At 33.8% G+C, this 22,921-nt stretch overlaps 1 protein-coding gene across 1 annotated transcript in view; it reads left to right on the forward strand.

Annotated features, from left to right (window-relative positions):
• The first annotated feature begins 304 nt into the window (after positions 1-304).
• The window catches only part of GEMIN8 (gem nuclear organelle associated protein 8), a 40,819-nt gene continuing 18,202 nt past the window's right edge, over positions 305-22,921 (forward strand). Inside the window, exons 1-3 of the mRNA XM_051984496.1 lie at positions 305-378; positions 17,034-17,071; positions 17,695-18,142. Coding sequence (XP_051840456.1) covers positions 17,066-17,071; positions 17,695-18,142 — 454 coding nt within the window. The 5' untranslated portion in view covers positions 305-378; positions 17,034-17,065. The remainder of the gene's footprint in view (positions 379-17,033; positions 17,072-17,694; positions 18,143-22,921) is intronic.

Below are 22,921 nucleotides of genomic sequence, written 5' to 3' on the forward strand. Positions count from 1 at the left end.
AGGTGAGGATTATTATTTCCTCTCCCCTGCTTTATAAAACAGGAAGATTAGGGAACTCAAAAGAAGAAAATGGGATGATTGGGATGGAAAGAGGTTAAAGAAGAGACTATAAAAGCGTTGGGAGAACTAGGAGAGATAAAGAAAAGATAGTGCTCCAGCCTTCTCTAGAACTGCCTTCAACTCCAACACGGCGGAGATGGGGCTACTCTCCCACCTCCCTGCGTCTCCACAACGTCTTGCGTCACTCCCTGAGTGACCCGGAGGACGTGCAGCCTCCCCATAGATACGGGAGGCGGGACTTCCTGGCACGCTTGGCAACTAAACCTTTCTGGAGATTAGCGGCAAGCGTGACGGAAGGAAGCCATCTGAACTTTTCGGGTAACACGTCTGCCTCCTTCTTTTTTCCTAACCTTCCCCGGCGCCCCCAAACATTAAGTACCTTCTTAGCCTTGTTAGCTCCCGAATGAACGTATACTTGCGGACTTACTCCCGGACTCCACTCGCCGCTCCTTTTCGGGGTTCAGGAGGAAAACTGGAGGGGGAGAGGGCGAGTAGGGAAGAGAGAGGACCTGAGGCTGCGGGGGGGAGAAGTGTTTGGTGTCAGGATCCCCGGTATAAAACTACAAGGCCCTTTAGAGATGATTTCGTCCAACATATTACAGATAAGGAAACTGAGGATCAGAGAGAAGTGACTTGGCTAAGGTTACCTCAGGCAGCAAAGTCACAGGGCCAGGACCCAAACAAAAGTTTTCTTACGTTTTAAATCATTAGGGTTGTCTTCAAGAGTATGCAAGTGAATGATGTCTTTGTTAAGTGCGAACATGAGTAAAGTTCTCAGCTGAGTGCTGATGAAACTACAATAGCATTAAATAGCTTTTATTAGTTTTATTACATAATTTTTATTGTTTTTGAGTCATTTTCCAATCGTGTTCAGTTCCATAATTCAATTTGAGTTTTCTTGGTTTGCCATTCCCTTCTCCAGGTCATTTTATAGATGAGGAAACTGAGGCAAATAGAATTAAATAACTTGCCCAGGGTCACATAGCTAGTAAGTGTCTGAGGCTGAATTTGAATTTAATTCTTTTTTTTTAATAATAGCTTTTTATTTTTCTAAGTACATACAAAGATAATTTTCAACATTCATTCACCTTTGCAAAACCTTGTGTTTCAGATTTTTCTACCTCTCTTCTCCTCTCCCCCCCCCCCACAACAAGCAATCTAAGTTAAACATGAACAGTTCTAATAAACATATTTCCATATTCATCATGCTCTTCAAGAAAAATCAGATAAAAGGAAAAAGGAGATCACGAGGGAAAAAAGCAAACAACCAGCAACAAAAAGATGAAAATACTATTCTTTGATTCACTTAGTTCTGGAGAGGAAAGTGAGGCAGACGACCTTGCAAAGCTTTCCCTCACTTCAATTCAGTTCACTTGCTTGTCATGGCATCACCTCCCTGATGTCAGGGTCCTCTTCCAGAACAAAGGATAATCACAGGCCTGCACTCTATCCACTTTGCCAGCTAGTTAACAATTATTACATAAGTTTTTTTATATAAAAAAATGAAAAGAAATGTGTTACTTTGTAGAGGTTCGCTATCAATAATGCTAAAACTTTTCATAGTTGAGATAGAACATTATTCTGTTTGATTTCTTGGCATTTCTCCCTTCCCTTCCCAAAATGCTGTCTGGATTATTCATAATTAAAATCAATCTTAATTAAGCCCCATGAAAATACAGGGTGCTTGAAGTGTGGCAAAAATTCATGCTTGTGTTTGCTTGTTAGCTTATTCGTAATGTACTATTCTTTGAGTATATTGGTACCTGTTTATATTTTAAATTTAATTCTTAGCCATTTCTGTTTATAACCTTTCTATATTTTATAACTTTTTGGAATAAATAATCTTAAACTAGGCTGAAAAGTTTAACAGTGCTAGGTTTGTAATTAGGAAGACCCAAGTTCAAAACCAGCCTCACATTCTTACTGATAATATGACCCTTAGTAAGTTATATAACCCTGCTTGCCTAAATTTCCTCAGATGTAAACTGTGATTGATAATAATTTTTCAGGGTTGTTGTGAGGATCAAATGAGATATTATAAAGTTCTTAGTACAGTTCTGGAATATTGTAGGTGCTATATAAATGCTTTTGCATCTTGATGGTGCAGTGGATAAAGTTCTGGAACTGAAGTCAGGAAGACTCATCTTACTGACTTTAAACTGGCCTTAGTCATTTGACAACTGTGTGTAGGCAAGTCACTTAATCCTGTTTGCCTCAGTTTACTCATATGTCAAATGAACTGGAAAAAGACAGGGCAAGCCATTCTAGTATTTTTGCCCCAAAAGGCATGCCCCAAAAAACTCCCCAAAAGGAGTAATGAATCGAGAATGATACAACTGAACAACAATCTATATCTATATTTATTCTTAACAATATCTTTACCAAAAAAATTTCAAATGGTATGAATTGGACAAAACTGAAACAACTAAACAACAAAGTATAAGTGTTTATTTCCTTCCCTTAAACTATCAATTTTTTTTTCCATGTCTTGAAAAAAAATAGTCAGAATTTAGAATTGGAAGAGACATTTATATTTATCTGTCCTACTTCATTCGTTCTATATAGAACAAAAACATAGATTAAAGTGCTTAAATGACTTACATGGAGCCTCATAGATGGTAATTATCTGACCTAAAAATTTAATTCAGGTATCTTGAATTCATATCCTCTGATCTTTCTGATACTCTACCTCCATGCTACATACCACAGCTTTTACTATTCAGGAATTGTGTGTGTGTGTGTAAATTTTCTTAATGTTGGCTAGGCTAAACCTGGCTCACAGCTTGCTTTTAAAGGTGATTTCCTCTTCTTTTTTATATTTTTAAATGTTTTTTGTAGAAATATGGAGTGTTTTCAATTAAGGTAGTAGTCCAGGAAGCCTCAAACTATGGGCTGAGGACAATAATCCCCCTCATCCAGGGCTATAAGGTTTCTTTATTTAAAGGCCCACAAAACAAAGTTTTTGTTTTTACTATAGTCTGGCCCTCCAACAGTCTGAGGGACAGTGAACTGGCCCCCTATTTAAAAAGTTTGAGGATCCCTGAATTATAGACTTTTGAATCATAGCTCTAGAGTTAGAAGGTCTCCAGGGTCCAACTTCCTCATTTTTACAACTTGGGAAATTGAGACCCACGGAGAATTTTAACTTTTCTAAGATTACATAATTAAAAGTACCAGAGGTAGGATTATATAAAACACCATGTTAGAGTGAAAATCACTTGCTAGTAGGGCTAAACAAAAACAAGTTCCTTCCAAGGTTAAAAAAGGTTGCTTATGCTTAGATTGAAAGATCATCATGGTGATTGAGATCAGATATAACAGTGTATTAATAATGTATTGATCCATTAGTCTATATTATGTTATAGGTGAAAAAGCTGTGTCAAAGTAGTTTACATTTTGTTTCAAAGACATGGAAGAGACTATTGTTTTCCGGTTCTGTTAAGGTTTGTGAGGAACATAGGAAAACTGATATTGAAGCTAAAATAAGGGGCTATTGTCAGAGGTGCTTTAGATGATAGAGCAACAACATTCTGTTTTCTACAATAAGGCATCTGAGTACCAATGAAGCAAAGCCCCAATTAAGTCATTGACCCATAAGCTTGAATGAATTGCAAATATCTGCCACTAAACACAAACTTTTTCATTTCTATTTTTTAAAAGTAGTGTTTTTTGTTCATTTTACTTTAGTAAATAAATGTCTGCTGTGTACTCCTTTCTGTACAAGGCCTTGAACCCTTTAAAGAACTTTCAATCCTATTGGAGAGGTGAGACAATTACACAAATATAGACGTGCCATATAACAGTATGTAGACAGTATGTAGATAGTAAGTAGACAGTAAATAGAATTGAAATTATCAGAACGACTCAAACTGTCATGGTGAGAAAACATTGCAGATCTGGAGTCAATTTTGCTAAACCTTAGTTTCATCATCATCTACAAAATGGAAATAATTATATCACAAGATTGTTATGAAGATAAAATAGTATACTACATCATTCAGCCTGTAAGCATTTATTAAGCATTTACTAGATACTGTGCTAGGTCTTAGACGAAAAAAGAAATGAAACAATATCCTCAAAAAATTTGTTATGTTATAGAAGGACAACATATATGGAGAAGGGATAGAGAAAGATATTAGCAGCTGAAGGTATCAGAAAAGTCTCTCTTTGCTGAGCTTTGAGGAAAACTAGAGTTTCTCGCAGAGCAGAGATTAGGGGAGAGTGCATTTCAAACATGGAAGGCAATCTGTGCAAAGGAATGGAACTGAGAGGTGAAATGTCATTATTAGGAACAAGAAGAAAGCCTGTTGGCTGGACTAGTGTGCATAGAGGGAAGAAATTCAAATTTAGAAAGGCAAGTTTAAGCCAGGTTTGAAATACCAAATCTTGGAATTTGTGTTTGACCTTAAAGGAGTTAGGAAACCATTAAAATTTATTAATAAGGAAATAAGTCCTGTCATTCAACCAGTACTTTAGGAAAATCACTTTGGTAATTGTGTGGAGGATAGAACCAGGAGAAGGAAGAGGCTTTTAGGTAGTAGAGTAGAGCAGTTAGGCAGCTGTTGAAGTAATAGAGGTGATATCTGAGAAGGGGATATCCTGAAGTTGGAAATTATATGACAGCGAGATGGAATTGGCCCTGACGTTTTCATTTATTTTATTTATAATAACTTTTTATTTTTTCAAATATATGCAAAGACAGGTTTTTAACTTTCTCTTTTGCAAAACTTTGTGTTACAAATTTTTCTCCCTCTTTTCTATCTACTCTCTCCCTTATACAGCAAGCAATCCGATGTAGGTTAAATATGTGCAATTTTTCTAAATATTTCTGTATTTGTCATGCTGCATGAGAAAAATCAGAGCAAAAGGGGAAAAAAATACAAGAAAGGAAAAAATAACAAGCATATACCAACAACAAAAACAAAAGGTGAAAATACTATGCTTTGATCCTTTTAGTCTCCATAGCTCTCTCTGGATGCAGATGGCTATTTCCATCACAAGTCTATTGGAATTGCCTTAAATCTCCTCATTGTTGAAAAGAGCCACGTCCATCAGAATTGATCACATAATCTTGTTGCTGTGTATAATGTTCTCTTAGTTCTATTCACTTCATTAGCATTAGTTCATATAAGTATTTCCAGTCTTTTCTGAAATCAGATTGCTCACAATTTCTTCTAAAACAATAATATTCCATTACATTCATATACCATAACTTATTTAGCCATTCTCCAACTGATGGGCACGCACTCAATTTCTAGTTCCTTGCCACTCAAAAAAGGACTGCTACAAACATTTTTGCACATGTGGGCCCTTTTCCCTTTTTTTATGATTTCTTTGAGACAAAAACCTAGTAGAGACACTGCTGGATCCAAGAGTATGCACAGTTTTATAGCCCTTTAGGCATAGTTCCAAATTGCCATCCAAAGTGGTTAGATAAGTTCACAACATCAACAATGTCTTAGTGTCCCAGTTGTTCCACATCCTCTCCAATATTTATTATTATCTTTTCCTCTCATCTTAACCAATCTAAGAGGTGTGAAGTGGTATCTCAGAGTTGTCTTAATTTGCCTTTTTGTAATCAATAGTGGTTTACAGCACTTTTTTATATGACTAGAAATGATTTTAATTTTTCCATCTGAAAATTGTCAGTTCATATTCTTTGAGCATTTATGAATTGAAGAATGGCTTGTATTCTTGTAAATTTGAGTCAGTGAGGCTTATATCAGAAACACAATGTAAAAAAATTTTCCTCAACTTTCTGCTTCTCTTCTAATCTTGGCTGCATTGGTTTTACTTGTATCAAATTTTTAAATTTAATAAAATCAAAATCATCCATTTTTTATTTCATAATGTTCTCTAGTTCTTCTTTGGCCACAAATTCTTCCCTTCTCCACAGATCCAACAGATACTCTATTCCTTCTTCTATTAATTTGCTTATATTCTCACCCTTTATGTCACCATTTTGCCCTTAATTTGATGTAGGGTGTTAGGTGTTGGTTAGTGCTTAGTTTCTGCCATACTATTCCCAATTTTCCCATCAATTTTTGTCAAATCATTAGTTCTTATCCCAGAAGCTGGCATCTTTGTGTCTTATGAACCTATTGTAACTTTATTATATACACTTTATATTATATACAGTTTTTTTTTTTTAATAGGATTTTTCTTTCTGTCTCTTGCTGCTGAACTTGGTTGGTAAAATATAGAAATGTTGATTTACGTTGGCTTATTTTGTAACTTGCAACTTTGCTAAAGTTGTGAATTGTTTCTATTAGTTTTTAGTTGATTCTTTAGGATTTTCTAAATATATCATCTGCAAAGTGATAATTTTCTTTCCTTATTACCTACTCTGATTCCTTCAATTTCTTTTTCTTCTCTTATTTCTAAAGCTAACATTTCTAGTAAAATATTGAATAGTAATGATGATAACGAACAACATTGTTTCACCCCCATCTTACTAGGAATGGTTGTAGTTTATCCCCTTCACATATAATGCTTGTTATTGGTTTTAGATAAATGCTACTTAAGGAAAACTCCATTTATTCTTATGCCCTCTAGTGTTTTTAGTAGGAATGGATGTTGGATTTTATCAAATGCTTTTTCTTCATGTGTTGATATAATCATATGATTTCTGATACTTTGACTATTGATATGGTCAATTATATTGATAGTTTTCCTAATATTGAACCAGCCCTGCATTCCTGGTATAAATTTTATTTGGTCCTAGTGTATTATCCTGGTAATAAGTTGCTGTAATTTCTTTGCTAATATTTTACTTAAAATTTTTGCATCAGTATTTATTAAGGAGAATGGTCTATAATTTTCTTTCTCTGTTTTGGCCCTTTCTGGTTTAGATATCAGCATAATATCTGTTCATAAAAAGAACATGGTAGAACTCCTTTTCCCCCTATTTTTCCAAATTGCTTATATAGTGTTAGAATTAATTATTTCTCTTTAAATGTTTGGTAGAATTTACTTATAAATCCCTCTGGCTCTGGAGATTTTTTCCCTTAAGGAGTTCATTAATGACTTATTCGGTTTCTTTTTCTAAAATGGTACTATTTCAGTAATTTATTTCCTTGTCTCTTAACCTGGGCAATCTATATTTTGGTAATATTCATCCATTTCACTAGGATTATTAGATTTATTGGCTATTTTATTGTCCAATTTATCGGCAATTAGTTAATTGCAAAATAGCTCCTGGTTATTACTTTAAATTTCCTCTTCATTTGGTAGTAAGTTCACCCTTTTCATTTTTGATACTGATAATTTAGTTTTATTTGTTACTTTTTCTAATCAAATTAACCAAAGATTTATCCATTTTGGGGGTTCCCCCTCCCCCACAAAACCAATTTTTAGTTTTGTTTATTAGTTCAATAGTTTTATAATTTCCAGTTTATTAATCTCTCCTTTTATTTTCAGAATTTCTAATTTGGCATTTAATTGTGGGTTTTAAATTTGTTCTTTTTCTAGCTTTTTTTAGTTGCATGTCCAATTCATTCATCTGCTCTTTTTTTATTTTATTCATATTAACATCTAGAGACACAAAACTTCCCCAAAGAACTGTTTTGGCTGTATGCCATAAGTTTTGGTATGTTGTCTCATTATTGTCATTCTCTTGGAGAAGATTATTGATGTTTATATGATTTATTGTTTCATTCACTCATTCTTTACGATTAGTTTATTTAATTTCCAATTGATTTTCAGTCCATCTTTCCTTGACCCTTTATTGAATGTAATTTTTATGGTATTATGATTTGGAAAAGATGCATTTACTTTTTCTGTTTTTCTACATTTGATAGTTTTTTGTGTCCTAATTCGTGGTCAGTTTTTGTGTAAGTGGCATATACTGCTAAGAAAAAAGTACATTCCTTTCTATTCCCATTCAAATTTCTCCAAAGATCTATCATACCTAATTTTTCTATAATTTTATTCACCTCCTTTTTTCCTGTTTATTTTCTGGTTAGATTTTTCTAGTTCTGATAGAGATGGAGATCCCCCATAATAGTTTCACTGACTGTTTCTTCTTGCAACTCACTTAACTTCTGTTCAAAGAATTTGGATGCTATACCACTTGGTGCGTATACATTTGGTGTTGATATTACTTCATTATCTATGCTATCCTTTAGCAAGATATAGTTGCCTTTCTTATCTCTTTTAATTAGATCTATTTTTGCTTTTGTTTGATCTGAAATCAAGATGGCTAGCCCTCCCCCCCTTTTTGCATTAGCTAAAGCATAATAGATTCTCCTACAACCTTTTACCCTTTACTCTATATGTATCTCTCTGCTTCAAATATGTTTCTTATAAACAGCATATTGTAGGATTCAGACTTTTAATTCAGTCTGCTATCCATCCTCTTCACATTCCCCAAAAAGGATTACTTTTTTATGCTTCTATTGAGTCTTGTATTTGAAGATCAAATTTTCTGTTTAGCTCTGATCTTTTCATCAAAAATAATAGAAAATCCTCTATTTCAGTGAATGTCCATCTTTTCCCCTGAAAGTTAATGCTTAGTTTTGCTGGGTAGTTGATCCTTGGCTGCAATCCAAGCTCCTTTGGCTTCTGAAATATATTCCAGGCCCTTCAATCCTTGAATGTGGAAGCTGCTAGGACCTGGATAGTCTAAATTATAGTTCCTCAATATTGGAATTGTTTCTTTCTGGCTGCTTATAGCTTTTTCTTCTTGATTTGATAATTTTGGAATTTAGCTACAGTATTCCTTGGAGTTTTTGTTTTGGAGTCTCCCTTCAGGAGGTGATCAGTGGATTCTTTCAATAACTGTTTTACCCTCTGATATTTTCTATGGTATCTTCTATACCTCATACCTTCTATGATATCAGGGCAGTTTTCCTTTATGATTGATTTCTTGAAATATGTTGTCCAAGCCCTTTTTTTTTTTCCCCCAATCATGGCTTTCCAGTAGTCCAGTATTAAATTGTTTCTTGTGGATCTGTTTTCTAGGTCAGTTGGTTTTCTAATGAGATATTTTACATTTTCTTCTGTTTTTATTGTTGTTGTTGTTTTAGTTTGGTTTGGTTTGACTGATTTTTGATCTCTCATTGAATCAATTTACTTACATTTGTGCAATTCTAATTTTTAATGGATTATCTTTTTTTAATTTAGTTTCTTAACCTCCCTTTTTATTTGGCCAATTGTACTTTTAAAGGAGTTGTTTTGTCCATGTAGTTTTTTCCCCATTTAATCAATTCTATTTTCCAAGAAGTTTTCTTTTTCCATTTCACCAAAAAAATTTTTTTAAGTTGTTTTCTTCAATCAATTTCCTTTTTTCCTTCTCTAAACTACTGGTCCTTCCCCCCAACCTTTTTTTATTTCTCCTGCAAAGCACTTATTTCTTTTTCCTGTTTTTCTTCTCTCTCAAAATCCTTTTTGAACTCTTCCAAGAGACCCTTTTGAGCTGAAAAACAGACTCTTAAAGGTATTTTGCCTTTACTGTCTTTTTCTGGGTTTGTGTTCTAATCTTCTCTGTCTCCATAGTAGCTAGAGCTCTTTTTGCTTTTTTGTTCATTTTTGAAAGTTGAGCTCTGCTCTTAGGGTACAGGGGGAACAGGGGCCTCTCACTTACTGTGCTGTGCTGGAGTTGGTGTGCTGCAGACTTTCCCATTGTTCTAGGTGGGCCAGGCCCAAGTGCCACCAAGTTACAGTGGGTTTGGAAGCTCACAGTTTGCTTTCTGTAATTGTATTGGAGGTTTCACAGTTGGACTGGCGACCCAATGGCCTTCTGAACCAGAACAGAGTAACCTCTGCTGCTGTGTTTTGGCTAAGAGCCTCATAAAAGATTCCCCCCACCCACCCAGGCCTCCTTGCCCAAACCTCCCTGCACCCCTTGCTGTGCCAGCACTGGACTGTGTCCCCTCCCCACCCAATGAGACAGACCTTTCCTCAAATCCTTCCAAGATATCTTAAGTTGGAAAATCATTATACTCTGAATGTTTGGAGTTTCTGATGCTCCAAAATTCATTCAGAGGCTTGATGTAGCATTAATTCAGAAAGAAGCCAGGAAGAGCTCAAGCAGTTTTGTCAATTCCCTGCTATCTTGGCTCCACCTAGTCCCCATCATTTCTTACAGAACAATAGTATTCCATCACAATCATTGACCAAAGTAGTTATGACTTTTAAGTAATGACATTGATTACAAGAACTAGACAGGAAAATAAGTCTAATTACTTTATAGACACACATCGATGGACAGAAGACTATACAACATATTTATTTCCATTTGGCATTTGATAGACTTCTTGTCACTTTTTAATCATTCTAGAGCTGCTAAACATAGAAATTATCTGTTATGTCTATGGATAGGGAAGAGCTCATGTCTAAATAAGAAAGAAGTTAGAAGGAGATAAAATGGATAATTTCTGTTACCTAAAATTAAAAAAAAAATTAGCACAAATATGTAACTTGGGGGAAAAAAAATCTTGTAGCAGATGTCTCTGATAAAAGTTTTATTTCTAAAATATTTAGGGAACTGAGTAAATTTATAGAGGTAAGAGCTATTCCCCATTTGTTAAATGGTCCAAGGCTTTTGTAAAGGCAGTTTTCAGAGAAAGTAATCCAAATCATATGAAAAGAATGTTCTAAATTACTAATAATTGTTTAGTTATTTCAGTTGTCTTAACTCTTACATTTGAGATTTTTTTTTTTTTTGGCAAAGATACTAGAGTGAATTGGCATTTCCTTCTGCAGCTTATTTTACAAGTGAAGAAACTGAGGTAAATAGGGCTAAATGACTTGCCCAAGGTCACACAGCTAGATCATATACTGAATTCAGGAAAATGAGTCTTCCTGACTTTAGGCCCAGCACTATCATTCCCAGTGGGTGGAGGAGGGAGATTCATCATAAGTCCTATAGAATTGTCTTGGATCATTGCATTACTGATAATAGCTAATTATTCATAGTAGATCATCATACAGAACTGCTGTATAAAATGTTCTCTGTTCTGCTTATTTCACTGCATCATTTCATGCCCATGTCTCCCATCTTTTTCTGAGAGCATCCTGCTCATCATTTCTTATGATGCTATTACATCATAGTTAAATACTACAACTTGTTCATCCATTTCCCAATTGATGGACATCCCTTCAATTTCCAATTCTTTGCCATCACTAAAAATCTGTTATAATGTTTGGTTGAAAGTTTTATAGCCTTTTGGGCATAGTTCCAAATTGTTCTCTAGAATGACTTAATCAGTATATTACTTCACCTCTAATACATTAGTGTTTTAATTTTCCCACATTTCCTCCAACTCTGTTTCCTATGTTTGAGAAATGAAGTCTCTTATCAGAGAAATTCGCTATAAAAATTTTTTCACAGCAGTGATTATCAACTATGTGTTTTCCTCCATCCTATGTTCCCCATTTATCCTCATCTCTTTCTCCTGTCCATTTGCAAGTGTTTTGCTTCTGACTGATTTTTCCCAAACTGTCCTCCCTGCTATCAGCTCCCACTCCCTTCTCTTATCCTCTTTCCTTCCTATTTTCCTTTACAGTAAGATAGATTTCCATAGCCAACTAAGTGTGTATATTATTCCCTCTTTGAGCCAGTTCCAATGAGAGTAAGGTTTATGTGCTCCCTCCCCTATTTACCCCATTTTCCTTTCCACTGTAAAATCTGAGGCCTCTTTTATGTTAGATATATTCCATTCTAGCACTTCCTTTCTCCTCCCAATACATTCTTCTTTCTCATTCTGTAATTTTATTTTTTTAAGATAATCATGCCAACACATTATACACCTTCTAACTGCCCTAATAATGAAAAAGTTTTTAGGAGGTATAGATATCATTTTCCCTTGTAGGAATATAAACAGTTTAACATTATCAAATGTCTTATGATTTCTTTTTTTGGTACAGTTTGATCACATAGTAGTTTGTTAGAAAAATATATGCAGAACTTAGTGAACTTCAAGTTCAGTATGAGTCAGCAATGTAATACTGCAGCATTGAAGGAATATGGAAATAATATAGAAGCCATGCCTTAAACAGAATTAAAAGAAGTAGTCAGTCAGTTAAAAATCATTTATTAAGCATTTACTCAGTACTAGGCACTGTTCTGAACACTGGAGATCTAAAGAACAGGAAAAACAGCCCTTGCCTTGCTTAATAGCTCAAAGAGTTAATTTTTCAAATGAGAATGACAGCACATACATATCTGGTACGTTCAAAAGATAAACAAGTAATTTGGAAGGGGAAGGTACTAACAACTGGAGAAAGCAGGAAAGGATTTCTCTATAAGTGAGATTTGAGCTGAGTCTTGAAGGACTTCACTAAGAGGTGAGAGAGAAAGCATTCTGTCTTTGAGAGAGAGCCCACAGTACTCAGGAATAAAAAATAGATCCAAATATGTGGTAAGCCAATAAGAATAGTCTACTCTGATATATTAGCTACTGAAGTTTGTTTATTTTTTTTAATTTCAGAATCAGTTTATAGAATAGCTAGTTGGTGCTATGCAGAAGTCTGTCAAACGGTATATTTTTATGCAAATAATGTTCAAATTTCTGGTGAGAAAAGAAAAATGTAAAACAGCTGCAGTCTATATTAGCATGTGAGAGGAAGAAGATTTTGTGTTTATATTATCTGCCAACTCATATCCTATGTTTACATGAATTGTAAATATACAATAGAAATTTGTGTGAGTATATATACTTATAGTGTTACAGTTTAGCAAATAGGAAAACATTACTTATTCATAGAATTTCTAGTTAGTTAGACTTGAAATTATTTTATGAAGAGGAGATCTAGACTTTTGTCTTCCTTTTTTCTTTATTGAGTGTATATTTTTATACATTTAAAAATACATTTCTTAAAGTGATAACAGATTAACTAAAGAATAAGCTTTTAAAAAAAAAAAAGAAGCCGTCATGGGAAAATTTTCTTTTAGGACTTGGAGACTCTTTTATTTGCCAGTAGACCACAGCAGTGTTTAGTGAATGACCTCAACCCTGTTTTTTTCTTCCTTCCCTTGGTGGTGTGGGGAAAAACAATGAATTCAGTCTCTATACTAGTTTGGTTTCAGCTGTGGGGTGACTATTATGCCATTGTGCTGACTTGTGGTGGCTTCATGATTTGCATTTCTGTTGACTGTAGCCCTTCCTGACATTGCCAATCTCTTTTCATTTAGCTCCACTGTCCCATAAGGTAAAAAGTTGCTGTTCAATTGACTGAGCTATTTAAAAAAGCAGCTGACAGACCTGGGAAAAAATATTTCAAAGAAATATTGTACAAATAAATAATATAGAACTTCAGATTTACATCCCCTACCTTATAAGCTTCCTTTTGTTCAACGGTATAAGTATCTGGAATTGTGTCTTTAATATCAAAAATTATTTTGAATAATTTCAGGAATACCGGTAGTTCTTTTTTTCTTGGATTCTTATGTTAGGAAAGAACTCCACATTTTCCTGAGTTCTAATGAAAAGAATGTTAAGTGAATCAGAGGAACACATGTTTCCAATCAATCTAAAGTTAATAGAATGAGTTATTAGACTATATTCTCTTACCATCTTTGGGAAATTGATTCTGATGAGACCAGAAAAGTTCAAAACTGTTGTTGCTTTTCATAATTATGGATTATCTTTTTGATTGTTGTATATAAATTGAGTTTTTAATCTTTTTTTTAAATAAAGTGAACCTATTGCTGAGTATAAAATATATACAAAAACCTAAATTCTACTCATTAATAAGTTCTTAGTTTTATCTTTTTCTTAAGATTTCTTATAGGTAGAAAAAATATCTCAGAATTTCTTAGGAAACTTCAAGTAAGTGAAATAAAAGCTCTAGTATTTTTTGATTCTCCTTGATAATATGCCACATCCATCATATCAGCTAAATGAAGGGTTACTGGGCTGGGAATCATCAGACTTAGATTGTGTTACCAGCTGGCAATATAACATTGACTAAATGATATGTAGATATATATATACACACACATATATATAGTAGGAGCAGAAAATAAAGCACTTCTATGTCATTGCAAAACACACAGACTTTGTCCCACCAAAATATTTTGAAGGATGTTTGCACAAAGAAAATTAAGTGCCAGTTTTCTTAGTGATAATAATAAGGAGAAAATAAAATAATTTTGCAAAAAATTTTCTCCTCAAACTTGTATATTTGACCAATATTCTTTTTTTTAATTTTTTATTTAATAATTACTTTATATTGACACTCGTTTCTGTTCCGATTTTTTTTTCCCCTCCCTCCCTCCACCCCCTCCCCTAGATGGCAAGCAGTCCTTTATATGTTGGATATGTTGCAGTATATCCTAGATACAATATATGTTTGCAGAACCGAACAGTTCTCTTGTTGCATAGGGAGAATTGGATTCAGAAGGTATAAATGACTCGGGAAGAAAAACAAAAATGCAGATAGTTCACATTCGTTTCCCAGTGTTCTTTCTTTGGGTGTAGCTGCTTTTGTCCGTCATTTATCAATTGAAACTCAGGTCTCTTTGTCAAAGAAATCCACTTCCATCAAAATATGTCCTCATACAATATTGTTGTCGAAGTGTATAATGATCTCCTGGTTCTGCTCATTTCACTTAGCATCAGTTCATGTAAGTCTCGCCAGTCCTCTCTGTATTCATCCTGCTGGTCATTTCTTACAGAACAATAATATTCCATAACATTCATATACCACAATTTACCCAGCCATTCTCCAATTGATGGGCATCCATTCATTTTCCAGTTTCTGGCCACTACAAACAGGGCTGCTACAAACATTTTGGCACATACAGTTGACCAATATTCTTGAAAAAATATAATATTCAGAATAATATAAAGTTCTCAAATTAGAATTTATCCAAAAAAAGACAACTATATATACTTTAAATATTAAAGAAAGTAAGTTTATAAAATAATTTGATATATTTTCCCAATTTAAAAAATAATTGCCTAGCAAATAATAAAAAAAAAAAAGCAAATAGCCTGTTTTTATTGTTGTTGCTGTTTAAGAAGCAATTACTAACTTATTTGAGAGACCAGAGGTATTCCTAAGAATGGATAGATAAGGACCACAGTTTCTATGAAAGGAGAGCAAGATTGGCATACACCTGTTGTGTTCTAGGAACTATGCTAAATGTTTTACAAATGTCTCATTTGGCCCCTACGACTGTAGGGTTATTCAAGATAGATACTGTTTCCTGATTTTACAGTGAAAAAACTGCAGCAGGCTCACAGAGAGGCTAATTGTCTTGCCGAGGCACATGTAACTAGTGGGTATCTGAGCCACATTTGAACTTGGGTCTTCCTGCCTCCAAGCCCAATACTCCATTCACTGAACCATATAGTTATCTCTTATAGATATCATAATCATATGTATCATAATACATTGGGCGTATTCCATGTGAACAAGAACAATTAACAAGCTTATCACTTATAATAGTGCACTGAGACAAATATTTAAACCTGAAAGTCTAAATATATTTTGACCACAAGTGAGTGAATCCCAGGTTTATCAAAAATGTGTAATGCTATTTAGAGCACCTTGTTGAAATGAAGTGGAATTTTTTTATTGTAGCTGTCATAAATATAAAAAATTCAGTCTTGATTAGTAATTGGAAAAGAATACTTGAAAGCATAGAAGTATCATGAAAGTTTTGAAAATCTTTGTTTCTAAAAACAAATTCACCCATCACAACATTATGGTTATTTTCTGTTCTAAACATGAAAGTGATGATTTACAGTTAATAATACTAGCTAACATTTATATAGTTCTTTAAGCTTTTCAACACACTTTACAAATATTTCATTTTATCCTCAAAATAACCCTGAAAGGTAGATACTGTCATTTTACAGATGTGAAAACTGAGGTACACAGAGGTTAGGTATCTTACCCTGAGTGATACAAATAGTAAGTGTCTAAGGCTGTATTTCAAATAAGGTCTTCCTGACTGCAGCTTCAGCTCTCAGCACTATGCTGTTTAGATAATAAGTGATTATTAAGGATAGATGTATATTTAATATTGTTTTAAAATTAAATTTTCTGAATAAAAGAAACTAAGGAAAATTATTTGCTTAGATCATTTTATGAAAATAAGAGGAGTGATAGTTTTGTGTGTGTGCAAAAGTAGACATGTTATTATATAAAATTTGAAAATTGCTAACAATTTCCAATTCTGTCAACCTATTTGGAAAAGAAATGCAGTTTCTCTAAGCCAATAGAGAGACCCTAGGAAGTGAGAGAATTGAAGATTAATAATCTTTTTTCAGGGATTCTTATTCTTTTGTGTCTCATCCATCCCTTTGGCAGCCTGTTAAAGTCCATAAACCCCTTCTCAAAATAATATTTTTAAATACATAAAATATATTGATTATAAGGGAAATAAAAAAATTTAAATATAGTTATTAGAAGATTTTTTAAAACTACTTGAAGAATCACAAATTAAGAACTCCTATGTCAATGAAAAGATTCTCAATGGAGATGTTAAGATGTGTAGCAGAATAAAGGCTATGGTCATGTTTGCACTTAAAGAGACTGCTCATATTCCTGATATTAAAGTTACTCTCTGGATCTAAATTAAAGGGTTTGGGTTGGTTTAGAAAGATGTGTTGTATTTAAGCTTGTGATAAGAACTAAAATAAGTAAGATAATTTAAGTGTTTAGAATTTCTTTACATCTTGTTTTGTGTATTTACAAATAGGATGACCAACCATGCACTTATGCTTGGTTAATTTTAATAAGACTTTAGTGCATATAGAAAAAAACTAATTGAATTCAAAAATATGTTGTAATCTTCTACTCTCAACTATGACAGTAGAAAATAACCATAGCTGTTTGAACCCTGACCATAATCAAAGCAATACTGTCCATGTGTTATCATTTTATTCGAATAACAAGCATTGGAACTAGGGGGAAATAGTTTCTAGAATGCTTCTTCTGCAACTCCAAACTTAGTAAATAATTATAAATGTCACATATCTGTAATAATCTCAGCATTATGTGGATATTTTGTATTCTAGTTTCTGCTGGCTGTTTGAACTGGCATGCCTCAATGATGGTAAGGATTTTTTTTTTTTTAATCTTAGTAGAAAGGAAAATAATTATTAGTATTTTAACTATTATGCACTAAGTATTATATATTAAGTATTGTTTGTTCAACTGCAAAACAAATAAGAACTAGAACAAAGAAATAGCATTAAAATAATAATACTAATGGCACATGGCAAAATTTTGTTATACTTGATAGTTAAGGAAACAGTTACTGCCCAAGTGTTTGGAAATTGAAAAGGGCTGAGATTAGAAGCTTTGATAATTGAGAAACTTGTTTCTCAGCAGTTTCTACTGAGAGCCCCAAAGTTGTAGTCAGGCCTCTCCTACTCTCTAAGTTTGAATGACTTAAACAATTTGGGTCTTTGCACTTTTCCCCATATTTTCTTTAAAAACTTGTTAGCCTACCTTTCTGTTTTCTGATATTTTATAATCTTGAACTAGATGTTTTATGTATGTTTGCTTCTTCCACCTCCTCTGCAGCTTTTAAGCGTTTTGTGAATAATGATCGTGTCTTATACTTTCATATTTATATATGGTACCTGTCACAGTGCTTAATGCTTCCATTTGGGCACAATACTTGTCATTTAGTGCTTAAAAGATGTTTCTCTGTTCTGTACCTGCATGTTTTAGGATTCATCACAGGGAGACTCTGAGCCATGGTATTCTCAGCGAGCATATGCAAGATACTGGCAGCATTATAACCAAGCCATGCAGTGGATGCATCGGCACCAGAATGCCTACAGGAAGGCCATGCTGTCCTTCTATAATTCCCCGTGGTATTTGCCTGCTCTCATTCCAAATAGTCGTTATGCAGACTGGGGTGGGGAGGATCAGTCAGCCAAGGAGGATTATTTCTCTTCCCATGGTTGGCACAACAGATCTCAGTATCCGCGGTGGTCACAGCAGCCTCCTGGTAATACCCACAGTCGCCAGAGGACCCCAAAAGATGACCAAGTTTCGTCCACAGAAGAAGAGTCAGATTCAGATGGGGAAATAGAATGTGATTTGAGTAACATGGAGATCACAGAAGAGCTCCGCCAGTATTTTGCTGAGACAGAAAGACACAGAGAAGAGTTAAGTAAGTCTTGTCTGCTTCCTTTCATTCTTTTCTCATATATGGTTTCTTTCTCATTAATGATTTAATTGTGTTGTCCTTCTTCCTTCACCCCAATCCTATTTTACCATAGACTTCCTTGAGTTTCATGACTGGAAGTGACCTTCAAAGTAAATATGTGACTGATTTGCTCAAGGCAGTGTTGTACAATAAAAAGATCACTGGATTTGGAATTAGGAGCTAGATTCCAATCCTGATTTTGCCACAGATTACTTATCACTTCATCTTTCTGGGTTTCTTTCATCACTTGTAAAGCAAGAGAATCAAACTATTTAAGGTCCCTTCTAGCTCTAAATCTGTGGTTTTCTAATGATCATAGGATTTCTTAAGTCAGAAAGCCTTTGTCCTTTTTGCAGTTTCTGTATGCTACATTCTTTTTTGATTCAGGGTTAATATAGAGTGCGTACAAAGTGGAAATACACCTAGAGTCATCAAAGGGCTATGCTAGCATAAATCAAACAAACACATAGACCCACAGGCAAATATCGAAACATTTATTGTTCCAGATGCAATCATTTTCAACTGTGTTTTTGTCCCATGACTCAGACATCCCTGAAGACCTAGAAAAATTGTCCTGATACATTAAAAAACTCAAGAAGCCATTTTCATTTAATAATAGTATACATTGAAACACCTGCTGTCTTTAAATGATCCAATAAATTATGACCCATTTCATGGTGGTCTCCATTAAACAATTTGAATTTTACAAATCACATTTTCTTGTTTAAATTTTTTATTAACATGTTTTGTTTTTATATTATTCCATTTCCCAGTACATCCTCCCCCATTCCATTGACTTAGCTTTTAGAACAAAGAAGAGGAAAAAACAATGCAACAAAACTAATAGCCAACATATCAGCCAAATCCAATATTTGTAGTATTTCATGCTCATGATCACCCATCCCTACAAAGGGAGGGAGGGAGGCATATTCAAACATATTTGTGGCTAAGTTTAATTGTTATAATTTTACAGAATAAAGGTTTTGTTTCTTTTATTGTTCCTTGTTCCCCATTTCCATTAACTTGTATTTGCTTAGTATATGTTGTAGGTACCTATTATTATATTATAATAATGCATATATTAGTATAATACATGCCATTTCCCCCATTAGAATATAAATAAGCTTTCTTAAGTCAGAAAACCCTCATCCTTTTTGTAGTTTCTGTATGCTATATTCTTTTTTGATTCAAGGTTAATGTAGAGTACAAAGTGGAAAAACACCTGGGCTATTCTCAGTGCTTAGCACAATACTTAGATCATAGTAAAGGCTTAATAAATGTTTATTTGAAATATCGTTTAATATTATTATTTTTCCTCATTCTGTTTACTTCACTTTGCATCAGTTCATATAAATCTTTCCATGCCTTTCTTTACATTACAATTAGTATTTGTTAGAACATAGTAATATTTCATTCATATAGCACAGCTTGTTTATTCATTTCCCCAGAGTATCTTCTTTGTTTATGGTTCTTTGCTACTTTAAGAAACACTTCTACAAACATTTTGGTGGGTACAAGACCTTTCTAGCATTGACTTTATCTTTGAAAATCAGTTTCAATTTTATTAAAACTGGAATTTGTCTTTATTATTTAATGTAAGCTCCTTAGAGCAAGGATCGTTTTTTATTCATAGCTAGCATTTTACATAGTGCCTTGTATCTACTAAATGCTTTAAAATGGTTTGTTCAGTTGAAATGAATTGGATTTGGCATTTGAAGTCTTTACTGTACATAGAATCATTAATACATCAAATACCATAAACCTTGAGCCAAGTCTTTGCTGTATTTTATTTAATGAGATCAAGACTGTGAAAATACTTGTGGTTTTCTAAAGCTATCCATATTGATATGGGGAAATGAAATTTTTCCCTTGAAAAACAAATAAGTAATAAAAATATCAAGAAGCAATTCTCCCATTCCTCCCCAGTCAATTTTTTTTGATTGAGAAATAGAGCTCCAATTCCTGCTTACTAGCAATATTTGTATTAGGTATTATTTTTAAGATGTAAAATTAACATTAAGATTTTCCTTTTAATCTTTTATCTTTGTGTTTATCTGACAAGTTTTCTGAGTTTTGTTTGTTTGTTTTAATTACTCATTACTCAGATGACTTTCTCAGTCATTTAGAAACTGTTTTAATATTTTATGTAATCTATGCTAAACTGTATCCTTAAGTAATATTAAACAATTCTGAGGAGGTGGGGCAGGGCCTGTGTTCTAGAGAGGAACTTTCCAAAGGAAATTCTAAACAGCCCCTTACCCTTGGAAATCGTACTAAAATGCTAAATCATTTATGGAATGGTATTTTCATTTTTTTAAAAACATACATTCATTAGTTCATTGTAAGAAGGAATTTATTGTTACTTTTTAGTGAATTAACCAGATATACAGATTTTTTAGTGACTTAACCAGATATATAGATTTTTGAGAATTAGGAGGTTGGGGATTCTAGCAGGAGGAATTTGTAGCAATAAATTGTTCCAAACCTGACAAGTACTTTAAGAAAAAAGTTTGTTCTTATATGTAGACATCACAGATGATATCAAAAAAAAAATTATTGTTTGAATTGAATAGTTTCGTTTTTTTTTTTTTTTAAGTTTTTTTATTTAATAATTACATTATATTGACACTCATTTCTGTTCCGATTTTTTTCCCCTCCCTCCCTCCACCCCCTCCCCTAGATGGCAAGCAGTCCTTTATATGTTGGATATGTTGCAGTATATCCTAGATACAATATATGTTTGCAGAACCGAACAGTTCTCTTGTTGCGTAGGGAGAATTGGATTCAGAAGGTATAAATAATCCGGGAAGAAAAACAAAAATGCAGATAGTTCACATTCGTTTCCCAGTGTTCTTTCTTTGGGTGTAGCTGCTTTTGTCCGTCATTTATCAATTGAAACTCAGGTCTCTTTGTCAAAGAAATCCACTTCCATCAAAATATGTCCTCATACAATATCGTTGTCGAAGTGTATAATGATCTCCTGGTTCTGCTCATTTCACTTAGCATCAGTTCATGAAGGTCTCTCCAAGCCTCTCTGTATTCATCCTGCTGGTCATTTCTTACAGAACAATAATATTCCATAACATTCATATACCACAATTTACCCAGCCATTCTCCAATTGATGGGCATCCATTCATTTTCCAGTTTCTAGCCACTACAAACAGGGCTGCTACAAACATTTTGGCACATACAGGTCCCTTTCCCTTCTTTAGTATTTCTTTGGGATATAAGCCCAATAGAAACACTGCTGGATCAAAGGATATGCACATTTTGATAATTTTTTGGGCATAATTCCAGATTGCTCTCCAGAATGGTTGGATTCGTTCACAACTCCACCAACAATGCATTAGTGTCCCAGTTTTCCCGCATCCCCTCCAACATTCATCATTATTTTTTCCTGTCATCTTAGCCAATCTGACAGGTGTGTAGTGGTATCTCAGAGTTGTCTTAATTTGCATTTCTCTGATCAATAATGATTTGGAACACTCTTTCATATGAGTGGTAATAGTTTCAATCTCATCCTCTGAAAATTGTCTGTTCATATCCTTTGACCATTTATCAATTGGAGAATGGCTTGATTTCTTATAAATTTGAGTCAGTTCTCTATATATTTTGGAAATGAGGCCTTTATCAGAACCTTTAACTGTGAAAATGTTTTCCCAGTTTGTTGCTTCCCTTCTAATCTTGTTTGCATTAGTTTTATTTGTACAAAGGCTTTTTAATTTGATGTAATCGAAATTTTCTATTCTGTGATCAGTAATGGTCTCTAGTTCATCTTTGGTCACAAATTTCTTTCTCCTCCACAAGTCTGAGAGATAAACTATTCTATGTTCCTCTAATTTATTTATAGTCTCGTTCTTTATGCCTAGGTCATAGACCCATTTTGATCTTATCTTGGTATATGGTGTTAAGTGTGGGTCCATGCCTAATTTCTGCCATACTAATTTCCAATTATCCCAGCAGTTTTTATCAAATATTGAATTCTTTTCCCAGAAGTTAGGGGCTTTGGGTTTGTCAAACACTAGATTGCTATAATTGACTATTCTGTCTTGTGAGCCTAGCCTTTTCCACTGATCCACTAATCTATTTCTTAGCCAATACCAAATGGTTTTGGTGACTGCTGCTTTATAATATAATTTTAGATCAGGTACAGCTAGGCCACCTTCATTTGATTTTTTTTTTCATTAGTTCCCTTGAGATTCTCGACTTTTTATTGTTCCATATGAATTTTGTTGTTATTTTTTCTAGATCAATAAAATATTTTCTTGGAAGTCTGATTGGTATAGCACTAAATAAATAGATTAGTTTAGGGAGTATTGTCATCTTTATTATGTTCGCTCGGCCAATCCAGGAGCACTTAATATTTTTCCAATTATTTAAGTCTGACTTTATTTGTGTGGAGACTTTTTTATAATTTTGCTCATATAATTCCTGACTTTCCTTTGGTAGATAGATTCCCAAATATTTTATGGTATCAACAGTTATTCTGAATGGAATTTCTCTTTGTATCTCTTGCTGTTGGGTTTTGTTGGTGATGTATAAAAATGCTGAGGATTTATGGGGATTTATTTTGTAGCCAGCTACTTTGCTAAAATTATGAATTATTTCCAATAGCTTTTTGGTAGAATCTCTGGGGTTCTCTAGGTATACCATCATATCATCTGCAAAGAGTGATAGTTTGGTTTCCTCATTGCCTACTCTAATTCCTTTTATATCTTTCTCGACTCTTATTGCCGAGGCTA

Source organism: Antechinus flavipes, chromosome 3, assembly GCF_016432865.1.
Source record: "Antechinus flavipes isolate AdamAnt ecotype Samford, QLD, Australia chromosome 3, AdamAnt_v2, whole genome shotgun sequence".
Taxonomy (NCBI): Eukaryota; Metazoa; Chordata; class Mammalia; order Dasyuromorphia; family Dasyuridae; genus Antechinus; species Antechinus flavipes.